Source organism: Mandrillus leucophaeus, unplaced genomic scaffold, assembly GCF_000951045.1.
Source record: "Mandrillus leucophaeus isolate KB7577 unplaced genomic scaffold, Mleu.le_1.0 Scaffold282, whole genome shotgun sequence".
NCBI classification, from domain to species: domain Eukaryota; kingdom Metazoa; phylum Chordata; class Mammalia; order Primates; family Cercopithecidae; genus Mandrillus; species Mandrillus leucophaeus.
The window spans coordinates 194,138-214,569 of NW_012102943.1; the positions used below are offsets into that span (position 1 = coordinate 194,138).

A 20,432-nucleotide genomic window follows, 5' to 3' on the forward strand; every position below is an offset into this window, starting at 1 on the left:
TGTACACTTTGTCTTAAAAGTTCCCTAGTTTGATGTTTACGCAGAAGAGCAAATCCTCGGTTATTATTCTGCAAATAATTTTACATTTCCTTTATTCCAAAAATGTAGCTACTAAGTTAAATGTATCATGACCCACAAGGGGTAAAAGTTAGATACGAACTTCCAATAGCTAGGGCATGTTTCCTGAAACACTATGGTTCATTAGGTTCATTAGTACATTATTCAAGAAGTTATCGTAACCCCAAAGAATCTAAGAAGGGCACTGTGTAATTCTTCAGGTCACAATGCCAGCACGACTGTGGAGTCTGTTACAGGTAAGACAACCACAAGTAGCAATTCTGTGATTCCAAATACTTTGGGGATGCAGAAAATGTGCTTAACTGGGCAGCATGAATTAGCTAAGCAACACAGTGCTATGATGGAAGAGGTTCAAGATGATTCATACTTTCATGCCAGCCCAGAAGTCACAAGCCCACATAGCAGCAACTCTGACAGCTAGCCAAAGTAGAAAGTATTTCTAAAAAGCAGCCTGGGGACATTTTAATTAATTGGCCTGGAAAATTAGGTCAGAATTACAAAGTTCCTCATTCTCATGAAGAAGAAAATGTGATAGTATGTCTTTTATGTGGAAATTTCTTTGTATATATGTATAAACTTGGTATGGCCTTAATGCTGCAGTTAAGGATTTGTTTGGCTACCACCTTAAGCAGCGTGTTAAGCAATCGCTTCCTTAATGTAACATTTTTACTTCTTACTGGACACTCAACCTTCAACAACTAATTCCCTTTTGCCCCTTACTCTTCCCCTTCTTTTTTTGCATGAAGTCATAAAAGTTATGGCAGTTATTTTTTGGCTTGTAAAAAAAGAAATCTATTTCTGCAGTCTGAAGATGGAATGTAAAATTTCTGTGAAACATGTATATAACAGTATATTTATTGAACCATCCATATACACATATCCATGCTGATTCCAATGGAAAAAAATTAAAGTTTTCTGAAATTTTCTGTGGTTAACTCGTAATTATTACTATTTAACCAACTTTATATGCAAGAACTTCCACTTACCCCAGGGAGAAATCTATGTATAACCTGGAAAATATCTCACTTTAGACAAGGTTTTATGTCGAGAAATGAGAATTCATTGGTTCATTCAAGAAGTATTTATTGATAGGTGCTAGGCAAGATACAAAGATGACTCAGACACAGATCCTGCCCATAAGGAGCTTACAGTCTAATAGGGGAGAGAGAACACATACATGGGATACATGGTCAGAGCTATGTTTCAGTAAGATGAATCTAACATCGTGTATAAAGTAGGCTGGAGTAAGAAGAGGTTAAGTGAAGCTGAGAGTACTGAAATTACATAGGTGAGGAAGACAGACGTGAAAGACTTGAGGTAGAACTGACAGGACTTAGCTGAAGACTGGATATTGGGAATAACAAAAATGGAAGCAGATGACTCAGACTTTAGCATGGATGATGTCATGAACTGAAAGAAGGAACAAGTTTTGGCAAAGAAATGAAAATTTCATATAAAATTCTTCTGCACAGAAACAAACTGCCTGGGATATACCAGGCACAATCAGGAAGAAATGGCTAGTTACCCAGACCAATGGAAGCACCTCAAAATGGCCAGTGACTTCCTCCCCCTTCTATACCCATCCCCCCAAATTTCCCAACAATTTCCTCCACTAAAATGGTATAGTGCCTAACATTAATTAAATTCAAGGTCTATCTCCAGACATGCCTCCCTTAGGAATGAAAACAGAAATATATTAAGTTATTCAACTCAGTAAGTTATCATCTAAAGACTCTAGTTGTGAGTCACTGTACCTTCTGGTGGAATACAGAGATTAACTCCCTAGTCCTTGTCTTCTAGGAGCTTACAGTCTAGTAAAGTAGTAAAACAGATAATGTAATTCTAATTCTAGATTGAAGGGGTAAGTTATGAACTATGAGAAAGACAAAGTGCTCTAGAACAGTTTTAGAAATGAAGGTCGGAACAGGACCTCAAACAAGAGGGACAATGTGGAAAGTAGATGAGAATGGATTTGTTCCTCGGACAGATCAGCCCCAAAAAGGGCTACTCCCCATTCCTGTTGCCAATTTTTTCTTAGGAAAAAACATAGCTCTTGTACTGATCTTTTAAAAAAAATTACTTACTTACATGGCAAGAGATCGGAGGAAAGGGGAGAGTATAGATCTCAGTGGACCTTCAGGGAAGAGAGAAGGCACTTGAAGCCAAGGAATCACAATGCCTGGCTTATCGGGAGGACCCTAAGTGTTTTAGCAAGGCTGGAGCATCACTTCCATGAAGAGTGGGAAAAATAACTGAAAAGTAGTATTAAGACCTTGATATAAACATGGCATTGCCAGGCACTAAACAGGGTACACGCCTAAGACCAAATTGCTGCCCCCTAGGAGCTTACAATTACAACAATACAAGGTGGAAAAAGCACCACAATGTACAGAATGCAAAATGCTGAAGTATTTAGGAGAAATTACAGCTGAGTTTCAGCTATTAACACATTAGGATACCCAATAGCTTTCTGACAGCTAGTAGTAAACCCATCCCTGAGGGGAGCACAAGTTAATGTCCTTAGACAACAAGCCCTGGTAGAGCTGAGCCATTAAAGACAGTTCTAAGAAAATAGAGAAAACAGGGGTATGAAAACTACAGAAGCAACTGGGTGAACATACAAAAAGTGATACCTTCCCTTTTCCTCCTGACAAACTTTAACAGTGCTGGCCTTCCTACAGTGAATCTAAACTGATGATCACCGTATTACTTCTAGAAGCAGATCTGGGACTCTACTAGCCAATTATCTGATCATTTGTAAAATGAAGGGGTTGTACAGGTCACTTCCTAGTCCTTTCCAGCACTAACATTCTATGATTCAAAGAACTCTGAGAGTTTCTCTGTTCTTTGTGGTAATAATCAAAATATAAGAAAAAAAATTTAAGTCTGATGCTTCTCACTCAAAAATATAATTATTTTCTATATAAATGACAAATGATCCCTATGCTATCAGCTAAATTTTACTTCCACCCTATCCTTCTTCAAAACTCTTGAATTTTTTAAAACCACATGTCCTACAAGATACCTTAGCATGCACCAAATGGTTTTTCAAAAAGTTTTCTCCTCTCCTACTTCCTTATACCAGCTTCTTGGTATAATGTCATTTAAAGGGTCAAATCAGTGTACATCCAATCTTCATAACAAAATTTTAAAATTTAGGAGAACAACTGACATCAAAACATAAGGACAATGAGTAACCAAAGTGGTTTTTGTTTTGTTTTCCAATTTTTTGTTTTTTAGAGACAGGGTCTCACTCTGTCACCCAGGTTAGAGTGCAGTGGCACGATCATAACTCACTGCAGCCTCCAACTCCTGGGCTCAAGCAATATCCTGCCTCAGCCTCCTGAGAGACCGAGACTACAGGAATGCGCCACCACGTCTGCCTCATTTTTCAATTATCTGTAGAGAGAGGGTCTTGCTGTGTTGCCCAAGCTGGTCTCAAATCCCTGGCCTCAAGCAATCCTCTGGCCTCAGTCTCTCAAAGCACTAGGATTACAGGCATGAGCCACCCCAACCCACCCCAAAGTGATTTTAACTTCAGCAATAGTTAAAACTGTTTCTATCCAGGTTAAACAGGATTTAATCTTCCCTCTAATTACTACGAAAAATATAGGCAACCTTCCCCATAAGTGAGCTCCTGAAAATACTTGATTCAGCAAATCAATAATTTCTGGTAAACATCCTTAATTCACTTAAAAAAAAAAATCCTAAGACACACTGTATGCATTGTATGCACACTGTAGCTTACAAATCTGGGACACTGGCCACATTTCAAAATACTAAACACATATGAATTTCTGTAATTGCCCAAGTCACATGATTTATTAAAGAAATAGTTGATCAGATTCCCTATACTATCTTCCTCTTACTTACAGGGAATTAAAATAAGCTACTAGGTTTAAGTAGGAACTGTGGAGAGAAGATGAATCCAATGTTCTCAAACTAAGTCACATAAACAGAAACTAAAAACCTAATTCCAAGTCAACGCATATGCATAATCAAAAACCAAAACTGGTTAAGGGTTTTAGGTAACCTCTAATCATCTTTTTACTCATTCAGGCCTTGATTTGAGACATGAAAGCATGAACAAGGCAGTTTAATTTCAGGGTTGTTCTGAGGTGGTATCTATCCACTAGTAAGAATGTAAATATAAACAAGTTTTTTTCTCACATGTGCCACCATCTCTCCTTTACTATAGTCTGTTAAGAGTTGACAGGCCCACCTATGGTCCCCAGAACCTCAACATTAAACAAATATAAATCCCAAATATAAATCCCCTTAGAACCAGAAATTCTTAGTTACCATTTTGTGCCACATAGCCATTACTTGATTAGCAACTTTAACTCAACCCCTCATCCCACATAAGACATTGCAAAGTTTTTTTGGTACATTAGGCAGTTAGCTAAAAAACCTGATACTCAAATAAATGTTGATGTTACTTCTTTTGCAAGTTTAAAAACGGCTCAACTAAAAAGGTCAACAATTATCTCATCTGTATGCAATACTGCAAAGATTCCTTTAAGTAGCACAAGAAGAAAACTGCAATATAAAAGACATCTTTATAGATTTGACAAATGCAACCATTTAAAAGAAACGTCACTCAGCAAAAACAGTGGTCTACAAATCTAAGCTCTTCAGAAAGGTTACCTATAAGTTCTAAAATGGCTTTCTATAAAGTGCAACATTTTCCATTAAATTATTTAATTCTACAAGGGTTTTTCAAATAGAAGGATGAAGAAAAGTATCAGAAGGTGACAGTTTATAAGCACAAAACATAAATTCTATAAACTCACCTGGATTATGCTCTAATAAAAATACTGTTATCCACATCCAGATTTGAAGTTTGCACTAAATTATCAAATCAGATGAGAAAAAAACTTAAAAACAAACCACTACTATTGTGTTACCATATATAATCTGCAAATCAAAAAGATTCACAAAATCCAACTTTAATTATCTTGTTTGCCCTAAAGGAAATTAAGAAATGTAATGTTAACCTTGTTCTGAATGTATTCCAGACTCAAGTCTCCCTACAGTAGGAAGCTCATTGCGGTCTATGTTACTGAAATGTAATTAGGGGGGCATGATGGTTCCAGAGAAAAATCATCAGTTTGGGAGGCAAATGCGCTCCTTGCTACATGGATGACTTGGAAGCCTGTCATTTAACTGCTCTGATTCAGTTTCTTCCTCATCTATTGTGCTGAGGACAATATCACCCAATCCGCAGCACAGATGTGAAAATTAACTTTTCTAACCTAAAGTGCAAATCATCTAACACTGTGGTAATGACACACTCATCCAAAGTCAAATTATTATTTTTGGATTATCGATCTCACTGGTCCCTAGCAATATCTGACAAAGTTGAGAACACTGGAATATACAAAGTAAAGCCCAACCTCACCACTAACACAAAAATACAGTTTAAGGCCCAAGATCTCTAATTATAAATCAATAGGTCTTAAAAAACTAAGACCCACTGAACCAAACAAATCTTATCTAGCTAAAATACTCATGAGGCCAGGTGTAATGGTGCACACCCGTAGTTCTGGCTACTTTGAAGGCAGGAGAACTGACGAGGCCAGGAGCTTGAGACCAGCCTGACAACATAGCAAGACCTTGCCTCTATGAAAATAAAAATTAAAAAAAAAAAAAAACCCTCATGGGTCAAGAGTTCTAAGTTCAGTAGCTTAATAACTATACATTGGGCCATTCCTATGGATAAAAATTTTCATTTTAAAATCTGAAAATGTTCAATGTGATGAGCTCCTACTGCTGCCACCTATAGAAAATGTTGCCCTAACATTATCATTTTCCAGCAGTGGAAATGTATACATCTCAAGCTCTCATGTTTACTCTACATGCAATAATGTACATAACTGTACGAGGATTCTCAACAGTGCTGATCATGATGCTAATCCTATTTCTTAGGTCCAATACTATCATTCTAAACCTCACAATCATCCCAACTCTGATGACTGAAAGTACTGGGGAAGCCTTGTATTTTCTGAGATTTGCAGTAATTCCCTGCAACAAATCACAAGCAGCATCAGCATGAATTGCTACCACCTCTCCACATTTACACACACATACACAACACACACATACATTTGGTACAGATAATAAAAAGTGAAATTACTAATTCCTTAGAGTAGACGTTACTGTTAATTCTTGAAACAGATTTCCATTTCCTAGTTTATTTATCTGAGGCTGAGTTTCAAAAGAATGAGTCTTCATTCCAGTTCTTCTAATCCCACAGCTCCACCCACCCACAGGAATAGGGACTATCAGTATTCTCAGTGGAGTTGCTTCATTTTTACACATTTGGTATCCTTAGACCCCACCCAATAAATGCCAGATGCATGTCTCTCCAATAAACCTTCCGAATTTCACACATTTCTAAATGTCCTCTAGGATGTGATAACGCCAAGCTGAGGACTGCTGCATCTAGTTAATGCCGTTAAGTCTCCAAGTAGGAAGAACTCCTGTTTTGAAATGTGTAATTTAGTATTCACCTGTGAAGGATAATTTCTAGGCTATCCATAATTTATTACCTTGAAGTTACCACAAAGTAATTTTTTTTTTCCAAACTAACTCAGACTAAACTTTTCTTTCCACCCACCACACGCTTAATATAAGCTACACAAGTATAAGTTGTATTTCTTCCTATTATCACTGATCTGGGCCAAAAGTGGTTACCAAAGTTACTTAAACTAACCCTACAAAAAACCCATGTGATTCAGTTACATTAAGTTTATGTAAAGGAGATGCTGCCAATTTTCAAATATTTGAGGAACTGGAACCAAACTGGTAATACCAACTTCACTGTGGTCTTAACCATCACAGCAAACCTAGAGTTTCTCAGCAACGCAAACCAAATATTCCTATGCTATCTTCAAACGACAGTCCTAAAGATGAATACTGTTAAGAAAATAAATACGCTGAATTTTACAACCTGGTTGCCCTTCAATTAGTAATGACAAATAATCAAACAAAATTTGTTTCACACGTGTAAACAAAACCTTCACCCATCTCACACACAGCACTCAACAAATAACACATATGTGAAACGAGTATTAGTCTATATTGCCAGATTAAATTTTCTTCCAGAAATATTTTAATAAAAATTGGCCATTTCCAAGTAACACCCACTGCATGCCCATCAATAAAAGAACCATAACAAAATAGAAAATTTACCATATGGCTATGATTTTAAGAAAAAAAATGCGGACACGAGCACATGAGCAAAGTCCAATATTAAAGTAACATTCCTTCTTACGGGCTATGATTAGGAATCTGATTAGATACCAGAATAAAAATACAAATGCTGAACTATTTAGGTCAAAGAACCTCTATAGAAGCATCTGTCTTCGAAGGCATTCCAGTTTGAGACTCAATTTTAGAATAAGGCATAACAAACACGTTAACAAAAGACATACACAAAGTGATGAAAGAGGGATTCTGTAATTCCCCACATACTCTGGACCTAATAAAACAAATCTAGATTTTTTTTTAATTATTTTTGTTTAAACAATTGCCAAGACTGAAATCAAAGATAAATAGAAGGCACAACAGTTTTGCTCTGGTTGTTATCTAAGTTTTGGGAATTTTTTTGCTTTTTGTTTTTTTACAAATACAAATTAAACATGAAAAAACTACTTTAAAAAACAACAGTTCAAGAAAAGCCTATCAGTTGCATTCTAGACATTTAAAACCTATTATCACAATTTAAATTTCAATGGTAAAAACAGGTTTTAGAATTGTTTTGTGATCCTTTATCAAAAGAAAATTTCTATTCCTTTTATTCAGTTTTTAAACATACCAGTGAGAATCAAAATTGTCAAATTTTCCAATGGCAATTTCTCCACACTAGAAGGTAGTCATGACTCTCAAAGAAGAAACAATTTGGGTTTTTCCTGCCTTCAAAATATTATCAAATCCTGTATTTCTTACAGGCTTTTGAAACACGTAGAAAATAAGAAATATTCCAATGAAGGAAACATACCAAATGTCAGTAATACACAAGACATTCCTTTGGGGAAATGGCTGTTAAAAAAAAAATCCAGTCTGTATATGCAAAGTAAGCAAGGAAATTCAGTTTTTTTTTCTTCTTTAAAAGTCCATTATTCCTAAAATATCATTCCACAAAATTGGAAGTGAAAGACTAAAGGTCAGGAAAGGGAAGAGAGGGAAAGGGAGCACACACCATTAACACACAAAAAAAGTAAAATTATACAAACTTAAGCAGTTTATAACAGACTGGGGTCATACTCCAAGATACCAAAGGCTGGTCGAAGATTTCACCATTCTGTTGGAACTAGGGTTTGTATGACTGCGTGAAGATCCATGAAGATTCACTGCCGTGGTGCAAGCCCCCTTCCCACTCCAAATCCTGGTTTCTGCACCATGCCTCCACGGGGAGGGCCTCTCATTCCACCACCCAGCCCACCTCGAGGGCCTCCGGGTCCCCGAAGGCGATTATCTCGTCGGTCGCCTTCCCTGGCAGCTCGAGTCTTCTTCTCTTCGACATTCAGACGGACCTCACCTCTGAACATGATAGGCTGTAAGAATCAAGGTGACCAGACTTAAGAGTAGTGATGAGCTATCACTATCAAAGAAAGCTATAATAATGAACCAGCAGAGGCTGGGCAATGGCTCATGCCTGTAATCCCAGCACTTTGGGAGGCTGAGGCAAGTGGATCACGAGGTCAGGAGTTCAAGACCAGCCTGACAAACATGGTGAAATACCATGTCTACTAAAAAAATACAAAAATTAGCCAGGCATGATGGCACACGCCTGTAGTCCCAGCTACTCAGGAGGCTGAGGCAGGAGAATCACTTGAATCTGGGAGGCAGAGGTTGCAGTGAGCCAAGATCGCACCATTGCACTCCAGTCTGGGAAACAGAGCAAGACACCGTCTCAGAAAAAAAAAAGAACCAGCAGATTATAAATCAGCTAAATTCTCACAGTTCAGTTTTTTGTTTGTTTGTTTTTTTAATGCGACAGTGTTTCACTCGTCACCCAGACTGGAGTGTAATGGCACGATCTTGGCTCACCGCAACTTCTGCCTCCCGGGTTCAAGCGATTTTCCCTGCCCCAGCCTCCAGAGTAGCTGGGAGTAGAGGCGCCCACCACCACACCTGGCTAATTTTTGTATTTTTAGTAGAGACAGGGCTTTGCCATGTTGGCTAGGCTGGTCTCAAACTCCTGACCTCAAGTGATCCGCCCGCCTCAGCCTCCCAAAGTGCTGGGATTACAACAGTTCAGTTTTTAACTGAGAACATACAATTTACCATTAACAAATACATGGAAAGGTGATTAGGTAGGCAGGCCAGTTTTAAAAAGCCATTTTAAATAGCACAGCAGCACAAGTTAACTCTCATCGTACTTATTTTTTCTCATATAATTATGTAAACTGAATAAAGAATTGCCACCTTCTCCATAGATTTGGAGGCTTAGAATAAAACCTCATCACCGCCAATGCGAAAAGATGGTACTGTACATATTTATGCAAAGTACGTATATATTTAAAATAAAAACTTCACTAATCTGACATAAACTTTAACTTGTTCTTCACCTCCTGAGAAGTTTGGATAGTCTTGGGCTTCATTTCCTAACAGAGCCAAAGTTACCAAACATTTCAGTATGTTCAATTATGCTCTTCACCAGCAATATAATTTTCTAATTTCTTAAAATAAGCATCTAACAGTACTTACTATGTGTCAGGGAAGTGTTCTATTCAAATTTATTAACTCACTTAACCTTTACAACAACCCTCTGAAGGTAGATACTTACTTTAAGGACTAGCAAACTAAGGACTGGGGAGGTTAAGTAACTTGTCCCATGGGTCACAACACTAATGAGTGATGAAAGGAGAATGTAAATCAAGGCCTCCAAACTGGGAAAAATAAGCTTTGAACCACTAATGTACACTACAGTATGTCATACACCAGGGCAGTCAGTCTTACATAAGCTATTTCTGCTCACACAAAAAATTACTGAAGGAAGCATAGTAGACTTCTATCAATATCATGAAATGAAGGGTGGCCACTAGGCCTAACAATGTGCTGAATGATGGATTTATCTACAAAGCCTACTGGACATTTCTGAGTTCTTCAGTGGCTTTGGTGAGATGAACCACTGTTCTCTCATTTCTCAAACAGTATTTTGCAGGAGATGCTTCACAAAAATATGTGGTAAAATAATTTGAAAGATAATGTATATGTGCATACTCAGGTTGACATAATGTTATGACCACAACACTAAACTATGCAGTATGGCCAGGTGCACTGGCTCACACCTATAATCCCAGCACTTTTAGGGAGGCCAAGGTCAGTGGATCACCTGAGGTCAGGAGTTCGAGACCAGCCTGGCCAACATGGGGAAACCCCGTGTCTACTAAAAATACAAAAAAATCAGCTGGGCATGGTGAGGGGCACCTGTAATCCCAGCTACTCAGGAGGCTGAGGCAGGAGAACTGCTTGAACCTGGGAGGTGGAGGTTGCAGTGAGCCGAGATCACACCATTGTACCCCAACCTGGGCAGCAGAGCGAGACTGTCTCAAACAAACAAACAAAAAAAACCTTGCAGTATGCCCATTAGCATTCTGGAGAATATCACTGATCTGCAATATTTCTATTACATGGTTTAAAGTACACAATTTTAATCCACAGGGACAGAGAGCAGATTAGTGGCTGCAAGGGGTTGGGGAGACAGGTACAAGGAATGACTGCTTAGTGAGTAAAGAGCTTCTGGCTTTTAGTAAAAAACTTTTGGAATTAAAGGTAATGGTTGCACAATATGTGTTCTAAATGCAATTAAGTTGTACATTTTTAAATGGTTAATAGTGTTATGTAAATTTCACCTCAATAAAAAAGTATAGCTTAGTAAATTAATATTATTTATACCCTTGTTCTTCTCGACTACTACAAAAAGTAGTCTTTTGCTAGGGGAGGGGAAGCTTTCTTTGGGGCTACCATAGTAAGATTTCCATTCTACAAATTCTTCTATTATTAGAATTTACAGGGTAAGAGTACTGTTAGTAAGGGTGGTTCCAAGTAGTCTGACTATATAATTTATCTTCCAAACCCATTTATTGACTTATAGGAGTTCTTAATAGTTAGTCTCTACAAAACAGCAGTACACCAAAACAGCCCTGGGCAAACTGGCTCTTATCTAATAGTTAAAAGTAGGTTTGTATTTCACCTCCTGTACACCAAAAGCCAACACCAAGGAAAAGTAGTTACGTAAATCTCAGTGCACTGATAACTATTCATTTTCTCATTCTCATAATTCATGTTTTCAAAAACTAAGTTATTTAAACATAAGTTTCGTTTTTCTAAACCCCCAGGCAGGTCTTTTAACAATGGTTGAAAATAATGGAATAAATTACCTGAATATGTTGGAATAAACTGCACTTTACATAAAGACCCAGCTGTAAAGATAAATATATTCTAAAGAACCAAAACCTTTTAAAAAAAAAAAAAAAATCAAGATGAAAAGCTGCTTACCCTGTTGCTAAGGACCTTCTGAACAGGCTCAGAATCATCAAACACAACAAAACCAAAATTGGGTAATTTCCCACCACTGTTAATGCGCAACTCCACCACGTTCCCATAATCTGCAAGTGAAACAGATTCTCAGATAACTACTTAGACCATTCCCTTTAAACATTCCATGTACACAGTCCAATACAGTAGCCACTGGATGCATGTGACTACTGAGCACTTGAAATATAAATACAGCTGGTCTGAATTGAGATATGCCTCTCATAAGTGTAAAATTATGGGAGGCACATTTGGATTTCAAAGAATTATTATGAAAAAATGTAAAATATCTCTCACAATATTCTTACATGTTGAAATGACAATGCCTTAAGAGTTAAATGTTATTAAAATTATCCAGTTTCTTTTTACCTTTTTTTTTCTTTTTACCATGACTACTAGAAAATTTATATTTACGTATGTGGCTCATTTTCTATTTCTACTGTACAGTGCTAGAGAGACACTAGATGAATTTAGTGTTCAAAACTCAATAACCTACTTTGAAAGAAATCTTTAAGCTCTGATTTGTCCACTTCATGAGGCAGGTTGCCAATGAAGAGTTGGTGACTGTCAGGGTGTCTCACCATTCTTCGGGGTTCAATGTCACCTTGCTCACCAGCCTCACGGACTTAAAAGGAGACAAAAACATCAATTAAAGGTAAGAGAAAGAAGACATCTTTCAGTGACTGCTCACATTCAATAGTTTTCCCTCTATCGTAAAAACAGGCAATTCCATCAACCCTACAATATTTTTATTTTAACGTATATAAATATCAACTGCCCTCCCAAAATAAGCTCTCACCTCAAAATCCCCCAAACGAGAAATCGCCCTTCTGAGCTCTTACTTGGTCTGGGTCCCCTTTGGGGAGGAATATTTATTCGCTGTTCTCGCACTCTTTGATCCCTCTGAGGTCTCTGTGGTGGAATCTGAGATTCAGGCTTAGACTCTGGACGGGGCTGAAAAATTTTAAGTTAACTTTTGTGTTAAAACAAAGCAGGCTTATCCTTTTTCTTAATGAAGTTTCTTAGCTAACAAGTTTTAAACTAGAAAATGGACAATTCCCTAACAAGAAAAATCATTAAAAACCACCTTATACCCTTCTCTTCTGTCCTATATATCAGTTTTGTTTCTACATTGATTTGGGTTGGTTTTGTTTTTTTTTTTTTTGAGCCAGAGTCTCACTGTGTTGCCCATGATGCAGTCCAGTGGCACAATCATGACTCACTGCAGCCTCAACCTCCTGGACTCAATCAAGCAATCCTCCCACCTCAGCTTCCTAATTAACTAGGACTACAAATGCATGCCACAAGGCCCGGCTAATTTCTTATTTTTTGTAGAGACAGGGTCTCACTATGTTGCCTGAATTGGTTTCAAACTCCTAGGCTCCAGTGATCAGCTGGCTTCAGCCTCCTAAAGTGCTGGGATTGCAGGCATGAGCCACACTGCACCTGACCAGTTTTCACACTCTCTAAACCTCTGTTGAATCAAATTACCAAAATATAAGTACACTTGCCTAATGTACAAGTTTTATTAAGACCTTACCTGTGAAGCTGGTACTTTAACAACATGAGGTGGTATCCCAGTAACTGGAACAGCTCCACTGGGTGGAAGGTTCTTACTGGTCACAGATGCCCAAGAAAACGTCTAAGGGAGCAATACCAACATTACATAATTATACCATGTATCAAAACAATATAAAAGCTACTAACTCTTGATTTCCTGTACACAACAAATGGTAACACATTCTCACAGGCAAGATGGAGTTTATACATATATTAAGATTCTTCTCTTTCAGCTATTCAAAATTTAGTATTGAAATTCCTTGGGACTGATGATCAGGCAAATCTGAGAGGCTTAGGTTCAAGAAACTACTCACTTTTTTTGTTTTTTGAGACAGAATCTAGCTGTTGCCCAGGCTGGAATGCAGTGGCAAGTACACAGCTCGCTGCAGCCTCCATCTCCTGTGCTCAAGTGATCCTCCCACCTGTTTCCCAAGCAGCTGAAACTACAGGCATGTGCCACCATATCCAGCTATTTTTTCTTTTTAGCAGAGATGAAGTCTCACTGTATTGACCAGGCTGGTCTTTAACTCCTGAACTCAAGCAATCCTCCTGGCCTCTGCCTCCCAAAGTGCTGGGATTAAATGCGTGAGCCACAACGCCTGGCCCAAGGAAAGCTACTTTCATTCAAATTTGTGAATCAAACAAAATTCCCTCTCCTCCAAAATCAGCTCAGCTCTTCCTGCTGTCATTCAATCCAATCCATGGTACAAACATTGACTCAATTATATCAACTGTAGAATCATCATGAACACCTTTCTCACACATTTAAAAATTGTCACAACCTGTTATTCTACCTAATTATTTCTTTTCCATTTCCACTGCCACAACTCTAATTCAAACCATCATTCTCTCTTACTAGGTTTACTATAATAACCAACTAAGCGGTCATCTGGTCCAGTCAAACTACTTTCCCACTTGCTTCTTATTGTTTTGTTCTTGTGACAAGGTCTTACTCTGTCTCCCAAGCTGGAATGCAGTGACATAATCATAGCTCACTGCAGCCTTGACTTCCAAGGCTAAGCAATCCTCCTCCCTCAGCCTCCCAAGCAGCTGGGACCACACATAGGCATCACCATGCCCAGCTAATTTTTTCCACTTGCAAGCTAAAGTCATTTCAACATTGCTCTTTCCTACTCACCTATTAGCTGCCAGAGAGCAAGAACCCCTATCTGTTTTGCCAATACCTACACTTTGAACAATGCCTAACACACAGCAGGAATTTGAATTAATTGTTGAACAAACAAATGACATAACCCTGAGCCTATAAATACAGCACTAAAAATTATATTCCTTCTCAGAGTGCCAAATGTAAAGGTTTCATGAGTTCAGTTAACAACACCCTAATAAGACTCAGGAGGACAAACTGAAAACTTCCGAAATCAGGTATGCCAACTAGCAAAGAAATCTTACTTCAGCAGTTCATTCCTACTTCCACTATAAAGTTATCTTCAAAAAAATTTCATAGAAAAAGTATATTCTGCCATGTTGTTTTCCTTAAAAAGATGTTATAAACTTGTAGTAACAAGCATGTAATAATTTATAGTGTAAAAGCTTGAATATTAAAAAGATAAGGAATCACTGACACGGTGCTACAGTGGCACCTAAACTTTCTAGTCTAACAGGCATTCAAGTTACCTAGGGGAAGGGAGTGGTTTTTTTTGATGAAATAAACTAATACACATCTTACCTCTCTCTTATCAAAGGCATGGCTCAGTATCTAAGAAATTTCCCTGAAATGAACCACCAATATGAAAATGTATCTACAAAAGTCAACCGAACAGCAATACAGAACAGAGATTTCTCTTTTTTAAAAAATAACTAGAAATAGAATAAAAATGAAGACATGTTTCATACCCTCAAGTCTTCCTGTACTGTCTGAGCTATGTCTGCAGGTGCTGGAGAAGAACTCTTCTGAGTATCCTCAGGAGCAGTTTCTTCTAATACTGGCTCAGGCTTTTCCTCTTGGATTTCAGATACAGGTTCTTGTTCTGGTTCTGGTTCAGGATCAGGCTCTGGTTCAGCAACAGGCTCCTCTAAATGTTCTTCCATGTCATTACTTTGATGGAAAAATTTGAGAAATATCATTCTGCCACCATTTATTTCGCAAAAAATTCCCCATCATTTATTAACCAGAAACCAGAACGTAGAGTTAGCTCCCTCTATTCAAAAAAAAAAAAAATCTAAGAATCGTATATCTGAGTTTTTAAAAAGTAATTTTTAAAATGCCACTCAATAACTTCACTGGAATCCATTTGGGCAAATTCTGATAAGCAAATGAATCAGGACATCAAAATGAACCAAACCACTTTATGGCTGGAATCCCACAATCATTACAATTCATTTAGCATACAACATCAGAAAAACTCTCAAAATAGGCTGGGGGAGGGGGGAAAGAAAGTTGCCATTCAATGGGTACAGTCTGTTTGTAAGGTATATGAAGTTATCTTCAATAAGATTTGTAAGGTGAAAAGTCCTAGAGATCTGTCATACAACCATATCTATACAGTTAACACTACTATACTTTATACTTAAAAATGGTTAAGATTAAAAAAAAAGGTTAAGATGGCAAATTTTATGATATGTGGCTTTTAACACAAACACACAAAAACTTTCAAATACGTAAAGAATTTGGGGGAGAAAATATATTAGTTATGATTCAGAATATAATTCTTAAAATTCCACATAAATCAAACCAGGAATGCTGTTAAAACTGCAGAGGGGCTGGGCACACACCTGAAATCCTAGCACTTTGCGAGGCCAAGGTGGGCAGATCACCTGAGATTAGGAGTTCCAGACCAGCCTGGCTATGGCGAAACCTCATCTCTACAAAAATACAAAAATTAGCCAGGCATGGTGGTATGCGCCTGTAGTCTTAGCTACTCAGGAGGCTGAGGCAGGGGGACTGCTTGAACCCAGGAAGCGGAGGTTGCAGTCAGCCAAGATCATGCCACTGCACTCCAGCCTGGGTAAGACAGAGAGACTGTCTCAAAAGAACAAAAACAAAACTGCAGATGTTTTGCCTCCTGAAAGTCTAATTCAGTAGGTTTGCAGTGGGACCATGAATCTTCATTTTCAACCAGCAATCCAAGTGAGTAACGTGATTAGTTCATCACACCTTGAAAAACACTTGAAAACACCCTTCAGGCACTGATATTAACATTCAGTGTCACATGGTAACAAGTAAATTTGGATTTCTTTTGCTATCAAATACATTTCTGTTCCAATCACAAGGGGGGAAAAACCCAAAGGTACAATGATGCACTTACGAAGGTAATGAAATTCTTTATTGCTACTTAACTCACATATTGGTATTTGTATCAATTTATGCCCGATCTCTAATAGGTGTCTGTCCACTTCATATTCTGTCAAAGCATTTAATACCTCAATACATCCAACTCTTGATAAACAATATGCAAGTTTTCACTTAACACCAAGAAAAAATTAAACCAAAAAGAAACCGATATTATTTAAACTAAGCAATAGTAGATTGCCTTCATAGTACAATTTATTATTAACAATAAGCTACATATTTTTGTTTACTCAAAATTACCAGAAACAAAACCATTCTTCTAAGAAATTATTATTTTGAGGTAATTCTCAGAATATGTAAATGTCCTCCAACAAACGGAAAGACTAGACAATGCAAGTTCTTATGCAGCCGCAGACATGTGAACAAAATTTTCTTACCTGACAACTGCCTGATCATAGAAAGTTCCAGAATCATCAGGTACCACCTCAGGTGTTTGCTGTCTTTCTTCAGGTTCCTCTACTTCTTCTTCAGATTCTAAGTGAGAAAAAGATATTTAAAGTAATTTGTACTTACTGAATTCACATATACATTCACTTTCACAATGTTCACAAAACAACAGTGAAGAAAAACACATATAAATAAAGTAGGGCAATTTGGTAAAAATCATGGCATTGACTTTAAGGATAGAACTAAGGCTTTTAAGGATAGACCTTTTTTTGGTTTTTTTTTTTTGAGACAGAGTCTCGCTCTGTCGCCCAGGCTAGAGTGCAGTAGCGCAATCTCGGCTCACCGGAAGTTCCACCTCCCGGGTTCACACCATTCTCCTGCCTCAGTCTCCCGAGTAGTTAGGCGTCCGCCACCACGCCTGGCTAGTTTTTTCTATTTTTAGTAGAGACAAGGTTTCACCATGTTAGCGAGGATGGTCTCGATCTCCTGACCTCGTGATCCGCCTGCCTTGGCCTCCCAAAGTGCTGGGATTACAGGCGTAAGCCACCACGCTCGGCCTTAAGGATAGACTTTAAGGCTACTGTAGTGTCTTGGTTTTTAAGAGCATGGAGCCTAATGCAGGCTTTCACATAACTGGCTACATTAGCCAAATTACATTAGGCAGTTATCTAATGCAGGCTCTACCACTTTACTAGCTAGGCAAATGACTGCTTATCTGTAAAACTATATTACAAAATAAATATACTCTCAGCCAAATAAACAACATGCAAATTCTATTATTTTGGAGAAAATTTTCCATGAGTCTCTCTGTCTACACATCTTCCATGCCTACCCTTTCTTCTAGACTGTCTTTCAAGAACATTTATAGAGCAAACAGCTTTGAAAGCGTATCTCCCCGCAGCACAAAGAGTAGGCATGTTTACTGCCTGTTGTAATAGATCTGTGTTCCCTAAACTCAGTGTCCCATGCCTTTAACACAACCCACTGCAGTAGAAGTATCATCTAGCCTTCTTCATGACATCCTGTTGGTAAATGTGGCAAAAATGCTACTACCGTTGCTGTGAGGTAACCTGTCTCCTTCTGACCTAAGAGTCTTATGTGTTCTACTAACATCTACGATATAAGCTAACCTGTTAGCAGCTTCAAGTAGGGTAAAACCTCAGACTCTTCATATGCCATGATAATTAGTTATTAATGAAGAACAGAGTGTAATGAAAACAGTAAAGAAACGCATGGTCTCTTAAGGGCAATCTGATGCCATTAAAAAAAACGTAGACAAGTAATTTAAAATATTTCACTACTTACCCTCCTGAGGCTCAGTGACAAACCCACCAAAGACCTCATCTTGGTATCTGAAGATATCATTGTGAACATAGAATTTATTTGCAACAGACCCCTGCAATGCCAACAGAAAGTTTTAATTTATTCAACAGACTTTTAGAAAGTCAAATCACTCCACACCATTGGTGACTGAGACAAGTCTGCTTCCATAAGACATCTGGCAATGTCTGGAGACATTTCAGTTTTTGTTGTTGTGGGGTTTTCAGACAGGGTCTTGCTGTCACCCAGGTGGGGGTGCAGTGGGCCATCACAGCTCACTGCAGCCTTGAAATCCCAGGCTCAAGGGATCTTCCTGCCTCAGCCTCCTAAGTAGCTAGGACTACAGTGGCGCGCCACCTTGAAAGGTTAATTTCTCTTTTTTCTTTTCTTTTTTGAGTAGAGACAGGATCTTGTTAAACTGCCCTGATTGGTCTTTAATTCCTAGGCTCAAGTGGTCCTCCTGCCTCAGTCTCCCAAAGTTCTGAATTATGGGTATGAGCCAGCATGCCCTGCCGACATCTCAGTATTCACTACAGGGAATGCTACTGACAACTTATAAGGTTAGGGATGCTGCTAAATTCCTGCAATGCACAGGACAGGCTCCCATAACAAAGAATTAGTTGATCCAAAATGTCAACAGTGCCAAGACTGAAAATGCCCACTCTACAATAGCTGGTAACAAGACTACACTCACATATTTGCTCAAAACACTTTACCTCACCACAAGATAAATACGCAGAAACTGACAAAGTTCTAAGTATGTAAGATGCCACAGTTCACACCTCAAATCATTATAAGGCAATCATATTCTGGATGGGCGCAGTGGCTCATGCCTGTAATCCCAGCACTTTGGGAGGCCGAGGCGGGCAGATCACCTAAGGTCAGGAGTTCAAGACCACCCTGGCCAATATGGTGAAATCCCATCTCTACTAAAAATACAAAAATGAGATAGGCATAAAGGGCCACGCCTGTAGTCCCAGCTGCTAGGGAGGCTGAGGTGGGAGGATCACTTGAACCTGGGAGGTGGAGGGTGCAGTGAACCCAGACTGCACCTCTGCACTCCAGCCTGGGCAACAGAGCGAGACCTTGTCTCAAAAAAAAACAAAAAAAGGCAATCATATTCCTAACTTCAGCAGGTATTCCCCCAAGTCTGTATCCAAAAATATTGATATAAACAATCGAGAGTAATGTAGCCTGAAAAAGATTGCTCGCACTAGGTATAAGACACACCTGAGTGCAGATCCAATTATATAATTTATGAGTTATTCAGTTCCTAAGGCTGTTACTCCTCTGTGAAAAGAGAGGTATCAGCTAGGCACAGTGGCTCGCTCAACTCCTGAAATCCCAACACTTTGGACGGCTGAGGTAGGAGAACTGCTTAAGCCCAGGAGTTTGAGACTAGCCTGGGCAACATACTTTTTGTAGAGTGTGTCTCTGCAAAAACAAAAACAAAAATTAGCCAGGAATGGTAGCCTGTGCTTGCGGTCCCTGCTACTTGGGAAGCTCAGGTGGGATTATCATTTCAGCCCAGGCAGTCAAGGTTGCAGTATGTCATGATCCTACCACTGCACTCCAGCCTGGGTAACACAGGGAGACTCTTATCTCAAAAAACAGAAAGGAAAGATATAAACGTATGCCTCAATACTCTGTGTACTAAATGAGACAGTTTACATAACAGTGTATTATACTAACGAGAAGTTAGATACTTCCTTTAAAAGAAAAAAAAAACTATAATTAAACCTATAATTGACAATCATACTCCATGTGATTCTTTGCATATTTAGAAGTCTACCACATCTTTACATTTTAATCTAAGCCTTCCCCTAAAAATTATGACTGTAATGGCTTCGTGTAATTTTGCACAGACAAAAAGTTATCCCATATTCAAAGGTTAAAAGATTTTAGGTGTTTTTAGGTTTGCTATCCTAAAAAGAAAATTTAAGATTAATGCTAGAAGAAACAATGATTTAATCAACAAGTTCATGCTGTGCCATTTCTATATACATGCTTAAGCAGACTGGATTCCTAACCTTGTTCAGTCTAGACCAATCCGGAAGAAAACACAAATGCAATCATTCAACATAAACTTGTCATCCTTTCGTAAGTATAACTAAAAAGAACCAGGCCTCCTTGAAGGAACAGGTGATTCAAGAATAGGGGCTGGGCCAGGAACAGTGCAAGATGAACCTGAAACATCTTATGCCGTAAGTGTTCAAAAAAGATAAAAAGAGAA

At 38.4% G+C, this 20,432-nt stretch overlaps 1 protein-coding gene across 1 annotated transcript in view; it reads right to left on the minus strand.

The window, feature by feature from the left end:
- Positions 1–1,144: 1,144 nt before the first annotated feature.
- Positions 1,145–20,432, minus strand: part of G3BP1 (GTPase activating protein (SH3 domain) binding protein 1) — a 32,033-nt gene continuing 12,745 nt past the window's right edge. Inside the window, exons 4-11 of the mRNA XM_011985291.1 lie at positions 18,185–18,275; positions 16,870–16,966; positions 15,037–15,238; positions 13,163–13,264; positions 12,465–12,576; positions 12,119–12,247; positions 11,587–11,696; positions 1,145–8,636 (exon numbers count right to left, since the gene is read on the minus strand). Coding sequence (XP_011840681.1) covers positions 8,430–8,636; positions 11,587–11,696; positions 12,119–12,247; positions 12,465–12,576; positions 13,163–13,264; positions 15,037–15,238; positions 16,870–16,966; positions 18,185–18,275 — 1,050 coding nt within the window. The 3' untranslated portion in view covers positions 1,145–8,429. The remainder of the gene's footprint in view (positions 8,637–11,586; positions 11,697–12,118; positions 12,248–12,464; positions 12,577–13,162; positions 13,265–15,036; positions 15,239–16,869; positions 16,967–18,184; positions 18,276–20,432) is intronic.